We start from the raw sequence: 19,169 nt of genomic DNA, 5'->3' as shown, positions 1-19,169 counted from the left end.
TGCGTCCTCATATATTGCTTGGACGCAGGGGCGCGTCACCACTCTTTCGTTGCCTTCATTAGATAGGCCCACCTTTTATTTTTCATTTAACAACGCCCCACCCCTTTTTTTACCCTAACTACTCCCTTTATGCCCTGAGGCAGGAAACAACATTATACAAAAATAAAAAGAGCTCTAGACGGACAGCTCTGCGGCGTTTTCTCAATGGAACCCAGCCGAGTTCCTTTTTCATAGGGCTAGTGCTGAGCAAGCGATCTTAGAGTCGGCGGACAAATCGCGCTGCACCAGATTGGATACGTAAAGCATGTGCAGATGAATATTATAAACCGGATCCCACGCAGGACAGGCATATTCCAAAATGGTCCTGAAGTACGTTCTCTACGCCTCCTCTCTAACCTCTTTATGTACATGCTTTAAATTACGCTGAAGGAAACTAAGGGATCTGTTCATTTTGCGTGGAAAAAACAGCTCGAAAGGGACGGACGACGGAAAATGCCGTCGGAAAATGCACTGCAGTTTTTAAGTTGGAGGTTGTTTTTTAGGCAAGAGCACATCTGCTGGATGTATTCAGCTCGATCCCAAAAACCGGTGTTAAGTTTTACCTCGGGGCAATCAAAACTAGTAAAGAATGGAATTGCAATGACTACCTTACGTTCAAGCCTCACAAATTCATGCCATCACTGCATAGCGGACAGTGTGCTGTTACAAGTAAGTAGATTAGAAGCCGCAGGGTTTCCATGGGTGGTGATTTCAGCAACTTGCGAGAAGCTGGTGAGGGCAGTGCGGAAAGATTTCTCGAGTACAAAATTGGACAGAACTGGAAAAAAATTTTTGTTATTCCGTATGTGCACCGAACGGCTCATAATCTAAAAAAGGTGGAGGGCAGATTTGACGTGAATGTGGTGTTTTCTGCGCCACACAAGTTGGTGGGGCTTTGCCGCATGATAGGAAACCGCCATGACAATCTATCAAGAATCAGCCCATTTCGTTGTTTGGTTTCACATAGATCAAGGTGTGTAGAGTGCGCATGTTCAGTTGTGTATGAACTTCCTCTTGCATGTAAAAAACCGGCCGATGCATCAATATTAGACTTAGGCATGGGCGTCCGGAGGGGGGGGCAAGGGGGGGCGGCTGCACCCCCCCTGGAAAATCACTCACTCGAACCGTGAGTGATGGCCGCACGTCAGGGGCGGCGGTGCGCTCAGCCAAAAGAGTAAAAGCGGCCCTGCTTCCACGCTTTGGGTCACATCTGCAAAGTGCCGCGTCCGGGGACGCGTCGTTGCAGACATACAGCGGCACCGGCGAGCATGTGTTTCGAGCCGTCTTGAGATGTGTGCCTGTTTCTTTGATCTCTAGAGAGATAGCGACACGGAGGCAGACAGTGCACACCCCGGCCACCGATGAATTCTTCAGGAGGGAGGGACAAATCAGCCGTGTCCATCCCCGCTTTGTCGGACTGCTCAGGGGCAAGCGGGCGATGAGGGCGCCGCCGCCGCTCGCTGTCTCCTCCGATCCACGGGAGAGCGCAGTTCGGTACAAGCGCCGCTTTCAGAATTTTCGGCAAAGGGGATTAGCTGCTTTTGTTCACGGCGACGCAGTCTCCAGAGGCGCCCCCACACCAGCGTTCCTTGCGTCTTCTCCGGAAACCAGCGCCTTTGGTCAAGGCAGCCCGATGGCGCCTGCCTGGCTCGCCTGTCACCTCTGGCTGGGCCTCAAATCCCAACAGCGCCCATGTACTGTGCGATGTCAGTGCATGGTAAAGAGACCGTCCGTCCCTCATAGCCTGAGTCGTTTTGGGGCTCTGAACCTCATAAAAACACACAAAACAAATTTTCCGACCGGAGTGGCGAGTGTCCCTTCCCCTCGGAAGTCGCGCGGCGTTCCTTGCGTGTGCGCGCCTCTTTGTTTGTGCTTCGGTGTTTTTAGTGGCCGGTTGTCAACGAAGCTGAGAACAACCAAGACAGCGGACGAGAAAACGACGAGCGGCGAGTAGTGTGTGTGCAAATACTCGACTGTGCGGTTGCGCGAGCAAGATGGAGCGAGGTGTATGAAGCTGCGAGCGTGCATTTATCTTGTAAATAAGTTTTCGCTGCATACATAGTCATTTTTTGTTTTCAACGTACGCATTCAACCGTTTTTCCAATCAATGTGTATATATTTTTAACACTACCAACCCCGAGGAACTCCATAGCCAGCTTTGTCTCGCGCGGTCCCGAATGATGGATATTCGACGCTTCTTCAAGCGTCAGCGGTTGTCTGACGAAGCATTATCCAAATGCGCCCCTGCAGATTCTGGTGTGACATGTGACAACGGTGTAGCATTTGAACAGAGTGATGCAAGCTTTTATCACCGGACAGTAGCTGATGTCGTCGACTCCATGGAAGGGACTCTGTCAACAGTGAGTTCAGGTGATGCAGCAGGCCGAGATGATTCCATTTCTCCTTTCTTGGGATTCAAGTCCGGATTTGACCAGAGCGATGCAACCTTTCATCACCGGACAGTAGCCGGCGTCGTCGTCTCCATGGAAGGAACTCCACCAGCGAGCTCCGGTCACGCAGTAAGCCGAAACGATTCCCTTTCTCCTTGCTTGGGATCGAAGTCCGGAGACAACATCAAGAAAACAAATAACTTGCCTCAAGAATATGACTTAGGAGAGTTTCTAGGCAAAGCTAAACTCACTGGCATACCGGACTTTTTGAAGTTACGTCTTCTTACTAAGCCATGGTCGCCAAATGTCACATATGATTTTAAGAAGGATGTAACACCTGGAAAGAGGCCTTTTCGACATCAGTGGCTGGGAGATTACGCCCCCTGGCTTGCGTACTCAGCGACAGCGAAAGGCGCCTTTTGTCGTTTTTGCGTCATTTTTCCTCCTCGTGTTCACCGGGGTACTCAAGGTAGTTTTATCGTGCGCGCTTTCAGTAACTACAGAAAAATGCACGAGGCGTGCAGGGATCACGTAAAATCCCAATGGCACCAGGAGGCAATGACGGCCTCACAGAACTTTATGGATGTGATGAAAGGCAAGCAGCTACCCGTTGTACAGCAGCTGAACAGAGCACTGCACGCGCAAGTTGAAAGGAACCGTGAGAAACTATTTCCAATAGTTTCCACCATTGTCTTTTGCGCGACGCATGACTTGCCGATTCGCGGCAAGCAGTCCGATAGTGGAGTCTTCAATGATCTGCTTGACTTTCGTGTAGAAGCTGGAGATACTCTACTTCAGGAGCACTTCGCTTCTTCTGCTGGCAATGCCAAGTACACTTCTGTCCGCGTCCAGAACGAGATCATCACAATCTGTGGCGACATCCTGAGAGAGCAGATAGTTACCGAAACTAACAAAGCGTTTGCTTTTTCCGTTCTTGCTGACGAAACTGCAGATATTTCAGGAAAAGAGCAGATGTCTATAGGCGTTCGCTTTATTGACAAGGCGGAAGTCGAAGTGTGCGTTCGAGAGCAGTTTTTGGGATTTGTAGAGCTGGAGCAATTATACTCCGCTTGCATCGCCGCGGCAATCTTGAAGCTTTTGACGAATGTCGGACTGATTCTTTCGAACCTCGTTGGACAGGGGTACGATGGATGCTCTACAATGGCTGGAAAAGAAGCTGGAGTGAACAAAATTATACAAAAACAGTTCCCGAAGGCACTATTTTTCCACTGTGCAAGTCACAAACTAAATCTCGTCATCAACGATTTGAACGACGTCTCTGAAATTCGAAACACAATTGGGATAATCAAACAAACCATAAACTTCTTCCGCGAGAGCGTGCTCCGGAGAAAATTGGTGCCCAACATTCCGATGCTGTGTGAGACAAGATGGTCTGCAAAGTACAAGTCTATTAGGATCTTCTCTCAGCATTACGTGGCCATAGTCGAAGCACTCGAGCAGCTCGCGTCCACGGAATCATGCTCGAACGCTGCAACTAGACAACGAGCTCACATCCTCTACTGCGCAACAACAAGCTCATCTTTCATCGTCTGCTTGCATATTGTAGCGAAGTACAGCGCTCGGCTCGAACCAGCTACGAACATTCTGCAAGGTGTATCCATGGACTTCCATTCTGTGCATGGCCACATCACTGAGCTACAACGTATTTTTCGCGGCCACCGGACAAACGCTGTAGAGGAGTTCTCTAACATCATGAATGCAGCAAGGGAGGCAGCCAATCACTTAAATGTGGTGATATCTGTACCAAGACAAGCCTCTCGTCAGTCCCACCGAGACAACTACGGGATTCAGTCGCCAGAGGAATACTACCGTGTGGCAATATATGTGCCGTACTTGGACTCCCTCACTGCTTCTTTAGCTCGGCGCTTTTCTGAAAGCAATGAGAGGAGCTTCAAACTTCTCCAGCTGCATCCATCAAAAATGAAGCACTTGAGCCGTGTTGAGTTCGCTGTTCTCGCCGAAGAACTCCAGTGCTTTTACGGCATCGACAACTTCAAGGAAGAGGCCATCTCTTGGTACGAGATGTGGTGCAACAAAACTGGGGACCCATCAGAAATAACTTACTGCGAGCTTCTACATCAGGCCAAGACATTCTTCCCTGGTGTTGCAAAAGCCATTGAGGTGGCTCTGGCTTTGCCAGAGCCACCTCAATGGCTTTCGGTCGAACGCTCCTTCAGTACAATGAGGAGAGTGAAAACGTGGCTACGCTCAACGATGACAAACGACAGACTGGACGGCCTTTGTATGATGAGTGTGCACCGAGAGCGTGTAATGAAGCACAGAAATGAATTTATCACCAGTGTCATCACGCAATTCGCCCAGAAAAATCCGAGGCGTCTACAGTTTCTGTTCAAGGAAGACTGACTGAGTGACTGTCGTTGCGTGTTTGTGAACATATTGTGCTGTGTGCTGGTCATCAATCCGGGTGTGTCGAGAACCCGTATGCAGCAAGACTGAGCACTCTTCTCCACGAAGTGATAGTATCTTTTTGCATTTTTATTAATTTTAATTGTTTCTTCGTTGATAAACTCCAATGTATCTCTCCTAGCCTCGCTTTAATTTGCTGTTTGTAATTTTTCTTTCATGTGTGTATTTTACTTATTTATTTTATTTGTATATAAATAAATAAATTTACTCCGCAAATAGTGCCTTTTTGCTACGAACATACCCCCCCCCCCTCCGGCGCCAACAACCAATGGGGCCCCCCCCTGCAAAAAATTCTGCGGACGCCCTTGGACTTAGGGAGCATCTTCGTTCACTTTCGGACTCAAACTATTCCCATCTAAAAGAGCACTGCAAAGCTTGCAAGAAAGAAAATAAGAAAGTATGCAGACCTCTAGTCGCGCACACACGAATTTTATTTCGCCATAAAGATAAGACGACAAGGAAGCTCATTGAGGCCTATCATATTCGGAAAAGACGGGATGAATGCGTCAGTCAGGCTTCCTTACTGATGGTAGAAAAGAGGTCTCGTTTCTTGACAACACGTGATTTTTTAGTGCTTTTGTTTTTTGTTTCTGGCTTTCTCGTGCTTTTTCGGTTAGTCACAGTGTTCTGAAATCGTGTTGTAAGGTTTTATTAATGACTCATGATATAGTTCTTAGACTGTTGTACTCTAGGCATGTGTGCGGGCGACGTCAGGTCATGTGACTTTTTTTAGCTATAAATGTCTGTTTTTTCTGAATAAAAATAGTTCTGAGTCAGCTCTCGTCCGTGTGGTTTCCTTCATCTTTGTCGTCCGTTCCTTTCGCGCTGTTTTTTCCACCCAAAATGAACGTATACCAACTCGCCCAACTTTCCATACTACTAAGGGATCTGCCTGCTTTTCTAGCTGCTTTCTAACATGCCCCGACCATATAGCGCCATAAAAATAACACCTAGATACCTATAGACTAGCGTCATGTTTGTAAACAAAGGTGGCGCTGCGGTCGGCAGCGACGCGGGGTGTAGGCAAAAACGTAGCATGCCTACACCGCGCCAAGCGATGCTGCCTTCGAAACCAACTCGCGTGCGCGCATATTTCAAAGCGTGCGTGTCGCTTATGGTTAGAAACATTTCTGTTGGTGACCGGAGAGCAGTTCAGCACGTTTTCAACCTGTTCGGCTGACGGAATTATCTGGCGAAGCGCTGTATAGGCAGGGTGTCGAACCGGCATTTTTTCGGGTTCGGTTCGGGTTCACGCCTTTCGGGTTCAGTTCCGGGTTCGGCTCCAAAGGGCCATTCCGTTCCGGTTCGAACCGGTTCGGACTGTCCCGAACCGGTTCAAACGGGTTCAGGACAAAAAAAAATTAAAACGCAGATGAGTTTCAGTCAACTATGCTATGCGTTTTCATTTTTCTGGCACATCGATATACAAAATAAAAAATGCAAAGATTTGTTTACGAGAACATAAAACTGTGATAGTTGGTAAGAGTTCATGCTTAAGCAGCGCAGTAAACAGGACAAAAGGAAGACTGGAGGCGACACAGACGCTGACTAACAACTGGTTATTACATTCTCGGAAAAGTGTATGAAGGCGCAGGACACAGTGAACAATCCAGAAAACAGAAGAACAAAGATTAAAACTAAAAAACCGTACTGCGCATGCACATCATAGTCGAGTCATTACATCTTTTTCAACGAAATATGAAGACTATATTCCATAGTAGACAGCACTCCGCTATCTCCTGGACCTCACGCAGTTGCCAGGAAAGCCTGACTCCTTCTCTACCAAATTGATGGATGGTGAAGCAGCACGCCCATCTGCTTTCTTCCTGATCATAAAGGCCTCCACCATCTCTCTACAAATTCTATCTGAGTGAATAAACAGGAGACTTGTCTTTCTAAGTGGGGAAGCAATGAGCATTTGTTCGAACATCACTGATGGGTGAAAAAAGTAGCGGTGTCGTACAACTTGGCTTAGCATTGCAGCGAGTGCAACGATTGCTTCCCCCAGTAGATAAGACAAGTGTCGTGTTTAATAACCATTTTTGCATATGTAGGGAGTTGGTCGAGGCCTATGTGATCAGGAAGGAAGTAGATGAGTGTGTTGCTTCACCATCTATCAGTTTGGCAGACAAGGAGTAAGGCTTTCTTGGCAGTTGTGTGAGGTCCAGGAGATAGGGGAGTGTCGTCTACTATGGAAGGTAGTCTTCGAATTTCGTTGAAAAAGACGTCATGACTCGACTGTGATGTGCATGCGTAGTATGGTTTTTAAATTTCAACTTTTGTTCTTCTGTTTTTGGGGTTGTTCCCTGCGTCCAACGCCTTTATATACTTTTCCTAGAATAAAATAACCAGCTGTTAGTCAGCGCTCGTGTCATCTCCCGTCTTCCTTTTGTCGTGTTTACTGCGTGACTTAAGCATGGAAAAATTGTTTAATGCGAGGTGTTCTCACTTTACCCATTTTACTTTTTGTCCGCAGCAAAGACGAATTTGCGGCAAGAGCCGTAAAATGAAATGAACTCGAAATTAATGAAAATCGGCTATGTGTACGCTGTAACCCACCTTGTGGGGTGTAAGGCGAAAAGCCGGTGGATTTTGCATCTACAAGACCCTCCTGATTGAGAAGTTCGGGAGACCCCGTCGCGCGATTAATAGGCCTCCCTTGAAGCTGGAGTCAGTTGGGACTTTCTCGTGCACAGTGTACTTACGGGGCCCCAAGACTGCCGCCGCACGCGCCCTCTACGTTCCCGCGCACCACTGAGAAACGAAACTGCCATGTATCGGTATCTACCTACAGACGGACACCTTTCCGTAGCCTCAAAACCGACTTGCCAGTCCCCCTCTACTAAATGGTAAGAAAATGTGCGAGAATCCCTCGACCGCCCATCTGCCGCCCAACGAGAGCCTCGTGGGAGCACAGGTTCTCCCTAACATCCAGAACTTACGAAACATATTTTATTTAAATCACCTATTCGACATCGCCTTTGTGACTCCCGTTATGTATCCCGAACCCCTATAGCTCAGTATCTTCAAAAACACAGCTAATCGTGGCTTCTCACTGCAGTACAGTAAGAAATTACGATATTGTCTTATTATGATGACGTCAACCTCCTCTCTTCTGATAAAAATAGTATCATGAAAAACGCGCGCTTGGATGGGTTGAGAACGCTTCGTTTTTGCACGGACACGAATTGTCAACAGCCCCGACGCGGTGGCTAAGTGGTTACGGCGCTCGGACCCGAAAGACGTGGGTTCGATCGCAGCCGCGGCGAACGAATTTCGATGAAGGCGAAATTCTAAAGGCTTGTGTACTGTGCGATGTCAGTGCTCGTTAAAGGACCCCACGTGGTCGAAAATTCCGCAGCCCTTCACTACGGCGTCTCTCATAGCCTGAGTTGCTTTGGGACGTTAAAATCCAATAAACCAAAACAAACAAACCAAATTGGCAAATGCGACTTTTCATGGGGCGCTATCAAAGGGAACCTTTGAGTTAACAAAATTTTTTGCGCCCTTGATAGAGTGATAAAAAGTGGTTAATCTGGCGTGCGCCATTTGTCCACCAACTTGTTTCAGGCATTTATTTTCAAAACTACAAACGGCCACTTTCTGGCATCTATGCTTAATAGGCGACTAAGTGCTCGCCTGTCTTTTCTGGACATGCTCGCGAGGAAAACCGCGTCGATGGCCTACGAGGGCAATCATTGCCTACGCGTTCGCCGGCTCGGCAAGGGATCCCGAATGGAAGAAGCGCGGTGCGCGTGAGACGGGGGCATCGTCGAGAACGAAGCTACTGACCATGGTCGAAGATCAACTAACAGCAGCGATTTGATACTTTTGAAATCCTTGCTGGCCATGCCGGTCACGTTTTAAGCATAGCCTGCCCAGTCGTCTCCATCTTTTGCGCCGCTACCATATGCACGCATTGTCATACAGCGGACAGTGCAACGGATGCATTCTGCTCCACAAGCGCTGCGCTACTTCGTCGCTGCATCAGCCCAGGAACGACAGAAGAAGCTCGAAACACACGTATGCAGATTTCTGGCAACGCATCGTTGATCCATAGCCGACCAGATGTTTCCTCGGATAACTACATTCCTGCGGACCACAAAATCGCAGAAGCACCTGCTCTGACGGAGACGTTGAACACCAAGCGCGAGCTCTCCCTACTGCCAGGAATCATTTATGTGACCGACCTGCCACCAGTTGCTATGCACACTTCATCCATGATTAGTTATACCCGTCCCTAAATTTGATAGTTGGCAGCAAGGTCTCGACGACGATTAAATGACCGCCCTAGATAGCCTGGAAAGAGCAGCGACAGGCTCTGCTTTGCACAAGTAGGCATACCTGGCTCTCACCCAGGAGGCCCGGGTTCGATTCCCGGCGTCGGAAAATTTGGTCTCATGGTGTAATGGTTAGCACTCTGGACTCTGAATCCAGCGATCCGAGTTCAAATCTCGGTGAGACCTCCTCTTCCTTTGCTTTTTTTTGCCAGTTTTATTGCCATTCGCGCTTCTTGTGCGTCCTCTTGCTGCTGTTCGCCGTGTTCCGGCGTGGTCTACACATTCCACTTCCGGCTTTCGAGCGGAGCGGTCGCGGGATGGACAGCTCCCACGGAGCGGTTTTTGCGGCGCAAGCCAGCCGCGGTAACAGGTTTTTTGCTTCTGGTGCTGATGATTATCAAGTTATTCTGCCAAATATGCCTACCGGTCGCATCGTCGCCAACACCGTTTTTATGCACGGTGATCCAAGGGCCCGTCCGTACCGTGTCGAAGATTACCGGGACACTTTGGCCGAGCTCGGTGCGCTCCCCGACGTTTTAGCGTTGGGGGCGTACCAGATGAACCACGTGTGGGCGGTGACGCTGACAAGCGCCGATGCTGCCCAGAAGCTACTTTCCGCCTCCGATGTCAAGGTAAAAAATTGTCGTTGTTTGCTTATCGACCCAAACAACCGGGAGGTTCGCTTGAAGCTGCATTGGCTGTTGCACGGAGTTACAGATGAAGATGTTCGTGTGGCATTGGCGCCCTATGGGAAGGTGACGGAGGTGACGCGTGAAAAGTGGCGTGCCCTAGGCGTTACGGAGAAAGGTTCGACGACACGCACAGTGGCACTAAAATTGCACGCGGGAGTCAAGATAGACGACATTCCCCACCAGCTGAAGATAGCCGGAGAGTTGACCCTTGCCGTTGTGCCAGGCCGCGCTCCGCTTTGTTTGCGCTGTAAGAGCACTGGGCACATACGTCGAGATTGCCAGGTGCCGCGATGCAGGCGTTGTCGCCGCTTCGGCCACGAGGACGACCAGTGCCCCAAGACGTACGCCAGCGTCGCGGGACCAGTGGATGCAATTGATTCTTCAGATCACCTCATGGACGAGGCAGACTCGGAAGAAGCAGCAAGGGCGAGCCTCAGTTCGGCCACCGAGAAAGGCTCATCGGACACCGGAAAAGATAAGCACGCTGTCGTCGCAGACGAACCCGTCGCCGAGCTTCGACAAGATTGCCCAGATGATGGGGGTGAGGGAGCGCAGACCAGCAGTGTTGACAGCAGCCTTCTCAACGTACCCGCTGTGACTCACAGCGAACCGGAGCCAATGCAGGGGACCGATACGGACAGTGCCAACTCAAGTGGAAAACGAGCTCACGATGCAGTGGAAAAGGTGTCTGGTCCTGGTGCAGTCGGGACGGATGAACCACCAGCCAAGACGACTCCTGTGCGGCGCCCTCCCTATCGTCCTCGCCCAAATACTTCGGTGGAGCGGAAGAAGGCGGAGACACCGCCTTTGCCGCCTTGAGGGATTTTTTGTGCCAAGGCACTCAGCAACACAGCCCAGTTGTGAGGTAAGCGCCATGCCTCCGGTATTTACTCTGCCTTGGAAAAAAAAATCGTAATGGATAAGTCAATTCGTGTCGCGACTCTAAACGTTCGTGGGCTTGCCTCTAGGAGGAAACAGAGTCAATTGTACCGATTGTTAAGCGACTTTGACTTGGACTTTTTAGCAGTGCAGGAGACAAAGGTTGAGGGCGATGTGGAAACCGAAGGCATGGTGCACCGATTCCTAGCGCGATACTGCGCTGTTGTGAGCCATGCCGTGGGTACTTCTTCTGGGTGTGTGCTATTTGTGCGAGAGAGCCTTGGTCCAAAAATTGAATCTGTAATAACTTTCCCGTCAGGTCGCCTTATTATATGCGATGTTTCATTGTTTTCTTCAAAGTGGCGTGTCATTTGTTTGTACGCGCCAACTGTGGCCGAGGAAAGACGTCAATTTTTTGAGCAGCTGAAACAATATATTCGCTGTGACAGGCTCCTCATTGTTATTGGTGATTTTAACTGCGTCCTTTCAGCCCATGATAAAACTAGCACCCGCCCATACAAAGACGCTAGCACCACTCTGCTAAGCGAGATAATAAGAGACTGCAATTTGGATGATGTGGCCGAATGTCTTGGCGGTGGGAGAGCTGCACAGTATACCCATTTTCAGGCATCCAGTCACGCTCGGCTGGATAGAGCTTACGTGAGCCTTGATGTAATACCACTTTGCAGGCAATATCAAGTGAGTGCTGTTTCATTTAGTGATCATTGCTTAGTCAGTTTTGTAATAGGTAGTGCAAAAGAAAGAAAAAAACAGTTTCGAGTGGCAGTTGTGGAAATTAAATTCAAAGATACTCAACGACGAACAGTTCATGGCGGCTATAACTAATGAATTTCAAGAAATGAATGCGATGAATAACAAGACAAAGAGCGAAAAATGGGAGATCTTCAAGCAGGCAGTCAAGATGAAAGCACTAGAGCGATCGAGCGCTATATGCAGAGAAAAGCGAGAGGAAGAAAAAGTGATGCGCAGGAACCTGGAAAAATTGATAAGTGAAGAGTGTCGAATGCCCGGCTTTTTCATGGACGATATTCGAGCGCTAAAGCACAAACTAGAGCAGTTTGACGTCGAAAGATACCGTGGTGCTCTGGTCAGAGCAAGGGCTGATAGGCTGATAGCGGGAGAAGCACCTTCAAAGAGAGCGCTGAGCTCAGAGAAGTGGCATGCACGGCGCAACCAGATAACGGAAATTGAACATAATGGAAAAGTTAGTGATACGGCGGAAGACATCGAACGCGCCTTCTACGAGCACTACCGCGCTTTTTTTGCCAATTTTTCAGTCGACATAGATCGTTTCAACAACGATTTCCTGTCATTGATGCCAAGGTTAGAGGACACAACGAGAGATATAATAGAGGCACCCATTTCAGCCGAAGAAGTGCGAAGCGCTATCGAAAGCATGCATCCGGGGAAATCTCCAGGACCAGATGGTCTGACTTCAGCCTTTTACAAATGTTTAAAAGGTGCTCTTTCTCCAGTGTTGGCGGACGTGTACAACAAGGCATTCGATAGAAATGTACTACCCCCTTCTTTCTCGTCTTCCCACACGGTCCTCATACCGAAGTCAGAAGACCCAGTTGTACTGCGCAGAGTGACGTCTTACCGACCCATTTGCCTCACGAATTGTGACTACAAGATAATGATGAAGGTATTGGCTAAGAGGCTGCAGGCAGTTATTCACGAGTTAGTGGGGCCGCTTCAAACATGCGGAATTAAAGGCCGGACGATTTCAACAAATATACACATAGCGCGAAGTATACTCGAGTGTTGCGACGCAATGGGTACGCGTGTAGCAGTGCTGCAAATAGATTTGGAGAAAGCGTTTGATAGGGTGCCTCATGATGTTCTGTTGAGTGTTTTAGATTATGTAAATGTCGGTAGAATTATAAGAGACGGGGTTTCCATGGCGTACCGGGATTGCTCAACGCGGCTAATTATCAACAAGGTGGTGGGAGAGCGCATCCAAGTCCAGCGCTCGGTGCGCCAAGGTTGCCCCCTCTCGCCGCTGTTGTTTTGCTTGTACATTGAACCCCTTTGTTTAAGTGTCATAAAGAGTGATTGTGTACGTGGTTTCAAACTGCAGGAAGCGGAAGTCCGTCTCTTGGCTTACGCAGATGATGTAGCGATGTTCTGCGCTGACACTGAGAGTGTCGCGCATGCTGTCCAATGTGTAAAAAGGTTTTGTACTGTTAGTGGTAGCGCTGTAAACTGGTCTAAGTGCCTGGGATTCTGGCACGGGGATTGGCCGGCGACTCCAGCCACTTTTGGCAACATGACCTTCGTTAGAACTTCAGTCAAATACTTGGGTGTGCCCCTCGACTGTTACAAGGATAATGAATCGTACTGGAGGAGAGAAGTGGACAATCTTCGAGATAGAGCAAATAAGTGGAATGGGTGGAATTGGTCGATGTTTGCGAAAGCCACAATTTGTAACATTTTTTTTGTTAGCAAAATTTGGTACACCCTCCAAGTCTTGCATTGCTCAAGGGTAAACATACAAAAATTTCATCGCGTGTTCGCCGTTTTCATTTGGGCATCATCTTGGGAGAGAACAAGCCGCACTAATTTGTTTTTGCGAGTTCGGAATGGAGGACTTGGTTTGGCGCATTTGTTTTTGAGACAAGTGGTCAATCGCTTCTTTTTCTTCAGGGATGTGAACCATCCTTTCTTACGTACTATCTGTCAACTTCGCTTGGGGATGCAGCTGCCTAATATGGTTGTGCCCGTCGGGAGTTTGCCTGGCGGCGTCCATGGCTTTCTGCGTGAAGTCGTGATTTCGTGCAGGTTTCTGTCAACACGTTTTTCACTTGAATATCTGAGCGAGGTCAATGGGAAAAAGCTCTGTAAAGATCTCTGCGATGTGGTTCTGCCCGTAGCGCTATATCGGTCTCTTTACAGAGCAGGCCTTGGGAAGAACGTTTTAAAGCGCGTGAAAGCAATGTCAATCCCAGCTGGTGTAAAGTCTTTCTTTTTTAAACTCCATACGGGAACTCTCACTGTAAAACCGTGGATGGTCGAAAGGGGTTTTTTTGTTCCATGGGGTACACATTGTATAATATGCAGAAAAGAAGAAACAATTGAGCATGTGTTCCTGCAGTGTTGGGATGCTGTGTTCCTCAGGGATGTGCTCCAGCGTACCATCAAAAAAGAGTTTCCACTTGACGCCTATGGAATTCGTTACTTACCAATAGAAAGTGATGACGGAACCCCTTTTGACTTGATTATGTTAATGTGCCTGCATAGTATTTGGAAATGCAGAATGGCGGTTCGGCACGCTGATCCTGATGTAAGACCTGCACGACTGTATTTTAGAGAAAGCATCAGAGACTTTTTTGAGGAGCAAAAGTTGCAGGAATGTGTCCCAGAATGGCTGTCACGTTTGGAACCGTTATTGTCGATGAAGGACTTTTAAGTACGTCCGCACAAGGTGTGCGGTCGTTTTTAACTTAGTGGGTGATTGCGGTTTGTTTTGTACGTATATGTGAATACCGGAAATAAAGAAAAAAAAAATCCGGCGTGGTCTAGTGGCTAGGATACCTGGCTCTCACTGAGGAGGCCCGGGTTCGATTCCCGGCGTCGGAAAATTTGGTCTCATGGTGTAATGGTTAGCACACTGGACTCTGAATCCAGCGATCCGAGTTCAAATCTCGGTGAGACCTGCTCTTTCTTTTCTTTTTTCTGCCAGTTTTATTGCCATTCGCGCTTCTTGTGCGTCCTCTTGCTGCTGTTCGCCGTGTTCCGGCGTGGTCTAGTGGCTAGGATACCTGGCTCTCACCCAGGAGGCCCGGGTTCGATTCCCGGCGTCGGAAAATTTGGTCTCATGGTGTAATGGTTAGCACTCTGGACTCTGAATCCAGCGATCCGAGTTCAAATCTCGGTGAGACCTGCTCTTTCTTTTCTTTTTTCTGCCAGTTTTATTGCCATTCGCGCTTCTTGTGCGTCCTCTTGCTGCTGTTCGCCGTGTTCCGGCGTGGTCTAGTGGCTAGGATACCTGGCTCTCACCCAGGAGGCCCGGGTTCGATTCCCGGCGTCGGAAAATTTGGTCTCATGGTGTAATGGTTAGCACTCTGGACTCTGAATCCAGCGATCCGAGTTCAAATCTCGGTGAGACCTCCTCTTCCTTTGCTTTTTTTGCCAGTTTTATTGCCATTCGCGCTTCTTGTGCGTCCTCTTGCTGCTGTCCACCGTGTTCCGGCGTGGTCTGGCATTCTACTTCCGGCCACCGAGCGTGACGGACGTGTGTATCATGGGCTCCCAAGGAGCGGATTTAGCGGCCCAGCCGGGCCGCGGTATCAGGAGTACGATCAAACCGAACGAGGACTACCAGCTGATTTTGCCGCATTTGCCAACAGGTTCGAGCGTTTTGCATACTGTTTTTTTGCATGGCGACGTCCAAGCCAGGCCATACCGTGTTGAAAACTTTCGTGACGCTCTTGAGCGTCTGTCATTGCTGCCGGAAGTGGTTGCCCTCGGGGCATATCAGATGAATCATGTTTGGGCCGTGACATTCTGCAATGAAGAAGGAAAAAACAAAATGCTACAGGCGGAGGCGTTCAACGTCAAGGACCACCGCTGTGTGGTCATTGACCCATGCAACCAGGGCGTCAGGCTGAAGCTGTTCTGGCTGCTACACGGCGTGAAAGATGACGACGTGAAGGCAGCTCTGGCGGCTTTTGGAAAAGTGACCGACATAACTCGGGACAAGTGGAGAGTCAAAGGCTGCGTCGACAAGTCGTCTACTACGCGCTCAGTGACACTGAAGCTGAAGGTGGGCGTTACCATCGAGGACTTACCGCACCAGCTGCGTGTTGGAGAGGACGTCGCACTCGTCCACGTTCCTGGCAGAGCTCCGCTCTGCCTCCGGTGCCGCGGCACCGGGCACCGGACACATACGTCGGGAGTGCCGTGTGCCACGTTGCGGGCTCTGTCGTCGCTTCGGCCACGACGACGCCCAGTGCGTGCGAACATATGCTACCGTAGCTGGTCCTGGTCGTAGGGATACTACTGAGGAGCACATTATGGACGAAGTCGACGCAGTAGAGGCGACCCGTGAGAGTCGGGAAGACGCAATACCGAAAAGCATAGCCTCAGAAAAAGCAACGCTTCCCACGGAACATGAGGCTGCCAACTCAGAAGAACCGCGTGTGCCTGACACTAGAACTGAGGCGGACGCGGGAAAAGCAGATGATGCTGCGGTAGGTGCAGCTGAGACGGTTTTGGAATCGACCGACGAGAAGGACGTTGACACGGAGATGCCCGCGGCGTCAACTTTGCCAGCGAAGAGGACGCACGACGAAGCTGATGACAAGGCGACGAGCTACGACGGGACGGACCATGAGGAACCTCTTCCCAAAGCGCCTCCTGTTCGACGTGCGGCCTACAAGCCCAAGCCGAACATCCCTCCTGATCGTAGGACTTCGTCGGGTGTCCCTCCGCCTTAGCGGAGGTGCCTTGCAGGGTCTTCGTGTTGGTAACCCGGTCTTCGATCGGGTTCAGTGCTGACACCGCCGTACTTTGCAAGCTGGAAGGATTTTTGATGAGGTGAGCTGCAAACCGATGTCACTTTGAGAGCGGCGAATCCCAACCATTTAGATGGCGCCTCAACTAACATCTAGCTTTCGTATTGCCACACTGAACGTGAGAGGTCTTTCTGCGCGAAGAAGGCAAAATCAGCTTAAACGTCTCTTGTTCGAAAACGAAATCGATCTGTTGGCTGTTCAAGAGACAAAAATTGAAAGCGAAGAGTTGACAGATGCGATGGCAGAAATTTACCGTGCACAGTTCAGTGTTTGCGTGTGCCATGCAAAAGGAAAGTCGGGAGGGTGTCTGATTTTAACTCGAAACGCCAAAGTCGCTGTGGAAACTGTATTTTCCTGTGAAAGTGGCCGGATTGTAGCATGCGATTTTTACTTTTCTGGTGTAGAGTGGAGAGCTGTGTGTGTATATGCACCTAATAGAATTCCCGAACGAGATGCCTTTTTTCGCCGTGTTCAACCTTTCCTGCTGACAGAAAAGCGTGTACTATTGCTTGGAGATTTCAACTGTGTGTGTAGACCTGAAGATAGAACAACGAACAAAACCCTGCAGGACACGAGTGCCGAGCTGCTGTCTGAGATAATTAATGAGGCAGAATTGGAAGACACTGGCATTATAATGCAAGGTTCAGAACAAGCACAGTACACGCATTTCCAAGGCGTTAGTCACGCAAGGCTGGACAGAATTTGTTTCTTCTGAGGGTGTGCCCTTGTGTTCCGAGTACCAGACTGTGCACGTCAGCTTCAGTGATCATTCTTTAGTCGTGATCACACTTGGGGAGAGGAAAAGGACTGTCAAGTTTAGTTGGGAATTATGGAAATTTAATGACTCATTGTTGGAGGATGACGAGTTTAGCAAGAAACTAAAAGACTCAGTCAAAAGCTTGTTAGAAAAAGAGACAGACTTTATACAAACATGGGAACAATTTAAATGCGACGTGAAAGTGGCCGCTATAGAAAGAGCTTGTGTTTTAAAGCGTAAAGAAAAACAGCAAGAAAAGGAACTTCGTACCGAGCTTGATTTCATGCTCAGCATGGAAGGCGTCAAGCCGGGGTTGTACAGACAAGAAATAAAAGAGACCAAAACTAAGCTTGAACTAATAGATGAAACGAAATATCGAGGTGCTGTGATAAGGGCACGCGGCGAAAGATTTTGGCTTGGGGAGACGCCCACAAAAAGGGCGCTCAGCGACGAAAAACAGTCTGCAGTTTCGAAAGAGATAAAGAAAATTTGTTATCGCAATGACGTAACTTCCGAATCTGAGGTGATTGAAAGGGCGTTTCTGGAATATTACCAAAACTTGTTCAGCCTTAAAACGCCTGATGTTGAACATTACAAAACTGCATTCCTGTCGCTAATGCCAAGAGTCGAGGAGGACCTGGCGCAGGTACTTGAGGAGCCCATAACGGCAGCAGAAATCGAAGCTGCAATACAGCAGCTGAGCTTGAACAAGTCGCCTGGGCCGGACTGCCTCGGTGCCGCACTTTACAAGGCTTTGAAAACAGAAATGGCAATAGCATTACAGCGCGTAATAAGCGAGTGTTACGAAAGAAAGTTAACTCCGCCGTCTTTTCGAACTTCCCACGTGGTGTTGATCCCAAAATCGGACGACCCGAGTAGGTTGCAGTCAGTTGAGTGTTACCGCCCAATAAGCTTAACTAACCTAGACTACAAAATTTATATGAAAGTGCTAGCCGGACGACTCCAAACAGTAATTAAAACCCTTGTTGGCCCACACCAGACCTGCGGCATAAAAGAAAGATCCATTTTTACTAACATACACGTAGCTAGAAGTGTCCTTGAATGCTGTGATGCAACGGAGGGTCGTGTCGCCATGATGCAACTGGACCTGCATAAGGCGTTTGATAAAGTTGTGCATGAAATTTTGTTCGTGCTTTTGGAACATGTGAATGTAGGATGTATCATCACTGATGGCGTGAAAATGGTTTATGATGGCTGTACATCAAGGTTGATAATTAATAACCGCCTGAGTAATAGTATTCCTGTCTTGTCGTCAGTGAGGCAGGGTTGCCCTCTTTCGCCACTGCTTTTTGCACTTTACCTGGAGCCCTTTTGTTTAAAGCTGTTAACTACGCAAAACATTCGAGGTTACGCCTTTTGTCATAATGAAGTGAAGGTATTGGCATATGCAGATGATATAGCAGTGTTCTGCAGAGACCAGGAAAGCGTGCAAGAAGTGGTGAGAGAAGCCGTAAATTTTTGTGATGCAAGTGGCTGCGCGATAAGCTGGCAGAAATGTTTTGGTTTTTGGCATGGAAAGTGGCAGGCCACGCCAGAAGTATTCTGTCGAATGAAGTGGGTAGACACGCCAGGAAAGTACCTCGGCGTGCCGCTAACCAACTACAGAGAAAGCAAGGAATATTGGGCCCATGAAACCGAACGAGTCAAAGCTCAGACAAGCAAATGGGGCGGTCATAACTTTTCCATGTTCGCAAGAGCTACGGTGTGCAACATGTTTTTAGTAGCGAGGATTTTTTACGTTCTGCAAGCGTTAACTTTGCCAAGGACTTCAGTGCAAAGGTTGCACAGAGTGTTTGCAACATTTATTTGGGCGTCAACATGGGAACGTACCAGCCGATGCAATCTGTTCCACAAGGTGCGGAACGGGGGGCTAGGGTTGTCAAATTTATTTCTGAGACAGATAGTCACTAGATTCTTTTTCTTGCGTCAAGATAATGATTTTCTGCGAACTGTTATACAAGTGCGATTGTCAGAATCACTGCCTGATTATGTTGTGTCATCTATGTCTGCAGGGCGGAGTGGGTTAAGTGCTTTTTTGCAAGAAGTTGTTGCAGCAGTCCGTATTCTTCGGTCAAAATTTTCCGATGAGTATCTAACCATTGTAACAAGGAAAAAGATGTACAAGG

General features: G+C 48.7%; 1 protein-coding gene and 7 non-coding genes across 8 annotated transcripts; all 8 read left to right on the top strand.

Annotated features, from left to right (window-relative positions):
- Nucleotides 1–9,271: 9,271 nt before the first annotated feature.
- Nucleotides 9,272–9,343, top strand: TRNAQ-CUG (transfer RNA glutamine (anticodon CUG)). Its single transcript has one exon. It is a non-coding gene; the product is annotated as a tRNA-Gln (tRNA).
- Nucleotides 9,344–9,474: 131 nt separating this feature from the next.
- LOC149354854 (uncharacterized) lies at nt 9,475–10,668 on the top strand. Its single transcript, XM_089577559.1, has one exon. The coding sequence runs from the start codon at nt 9,475–9,477 to the stop codon at nt 10,666–10,668; it is 1,194 nt and encodes a 397-aa protein (XP_089433685.1).
- A 3,588-nt stretch (nt 10,669–14,256) lies between these two features.
- On the top strand, nt 14,257–14,328 carry TRNAE-CUC (transfer RNA glutamic acid (anticodon CUC)). Its single transcript has one exon. It is a non-coding gene; the product is annotated as a tRNA-Glu (tRNA).
- A 5-nt stretch (nt 14,329–14,333) lies between these two features.
- TRNAQ-CUG (transfer RNA glutamine (anticodon CUG)) lies at nt 14,334–14,405 on the top strand. Its single transcript has one exon. It is a non-coding gene; the product is annotated as a tRNA-Gln (tRNA).
- A 78-nt stretch (nt 14,406–14,483) lies between these two features.
- On the top strand, nt 14,484–14,555 carry TRNAE-CUC (transfer RNA glutamic acid (anticodon CUC)). The gene has a single exon. It is a non-coding gene; the product is annotated as a tRNA-Glu (tRNA).
- A 5-nt stretch (nt 14,556–14,560) lies between these two features.
- Nucleotides 14,561–14,632, top strand: TRNAQ-CUG (transfer RNA glutamine (anticodon CUG)). The gene has a single exon. It is a non-coding gene; the product is annotated as a tRNA-Gln (tRNA).
- Nucleotides 14,633–14,710: 78 nt separating this feature from the next.
- Nucleotides 14,711–14,782, top strand: TRNAE-CUC (transfer RNA glutamic acid (anticodon CUC)). Its single transcript has one exon. It is a non-coding gene; the product is annotated as a tRNA-Glu (tRNA).
- A 5-nt stretch (nt 14,783–14,787) lies between these two features.
- TRNAQ-CUG (transfer RNA glutamine (anticodon CUG)) lies at nt 14,788–14,859 on the top strand. The gene has a single exon. It is a non-coding gene; the product is annotated as a tRNA-Gln (tRNA).
- The last annotated feature ends 4,310 nt before the right edge of the window (nt 14,860–19,169 follow it).

This window comes from Amblyomma mixtum, chromosome 3 (assembly GCF_055824585.1).
Source record: "Amblyomma mixtum isolate Tamu chromosome 3, ASM5582458v1, whole genome shotgun sequence".
NCBI classification, from domain to species: Eukaryota; Metazoa; Arthropoda; class Arachnida; order Ixodida; family Ixodidae; genus Amblyomma; species Amblyomma mixtum.
Note: the sequence above shows the minus strand (reverse complement) of the source record. Positions and strands in the feature narration are given on the sequence as shown.

What these genes read in the sequence shown, in the direction of transcription:
- LOC149354854 (XM_089577559.1), top strand. Translation starts at nt 9,475, where the DNA reads ATGGACAGCTCCCACGGAGCGGTTTTTGCGGCGCAAGCCAGCCGCGGT.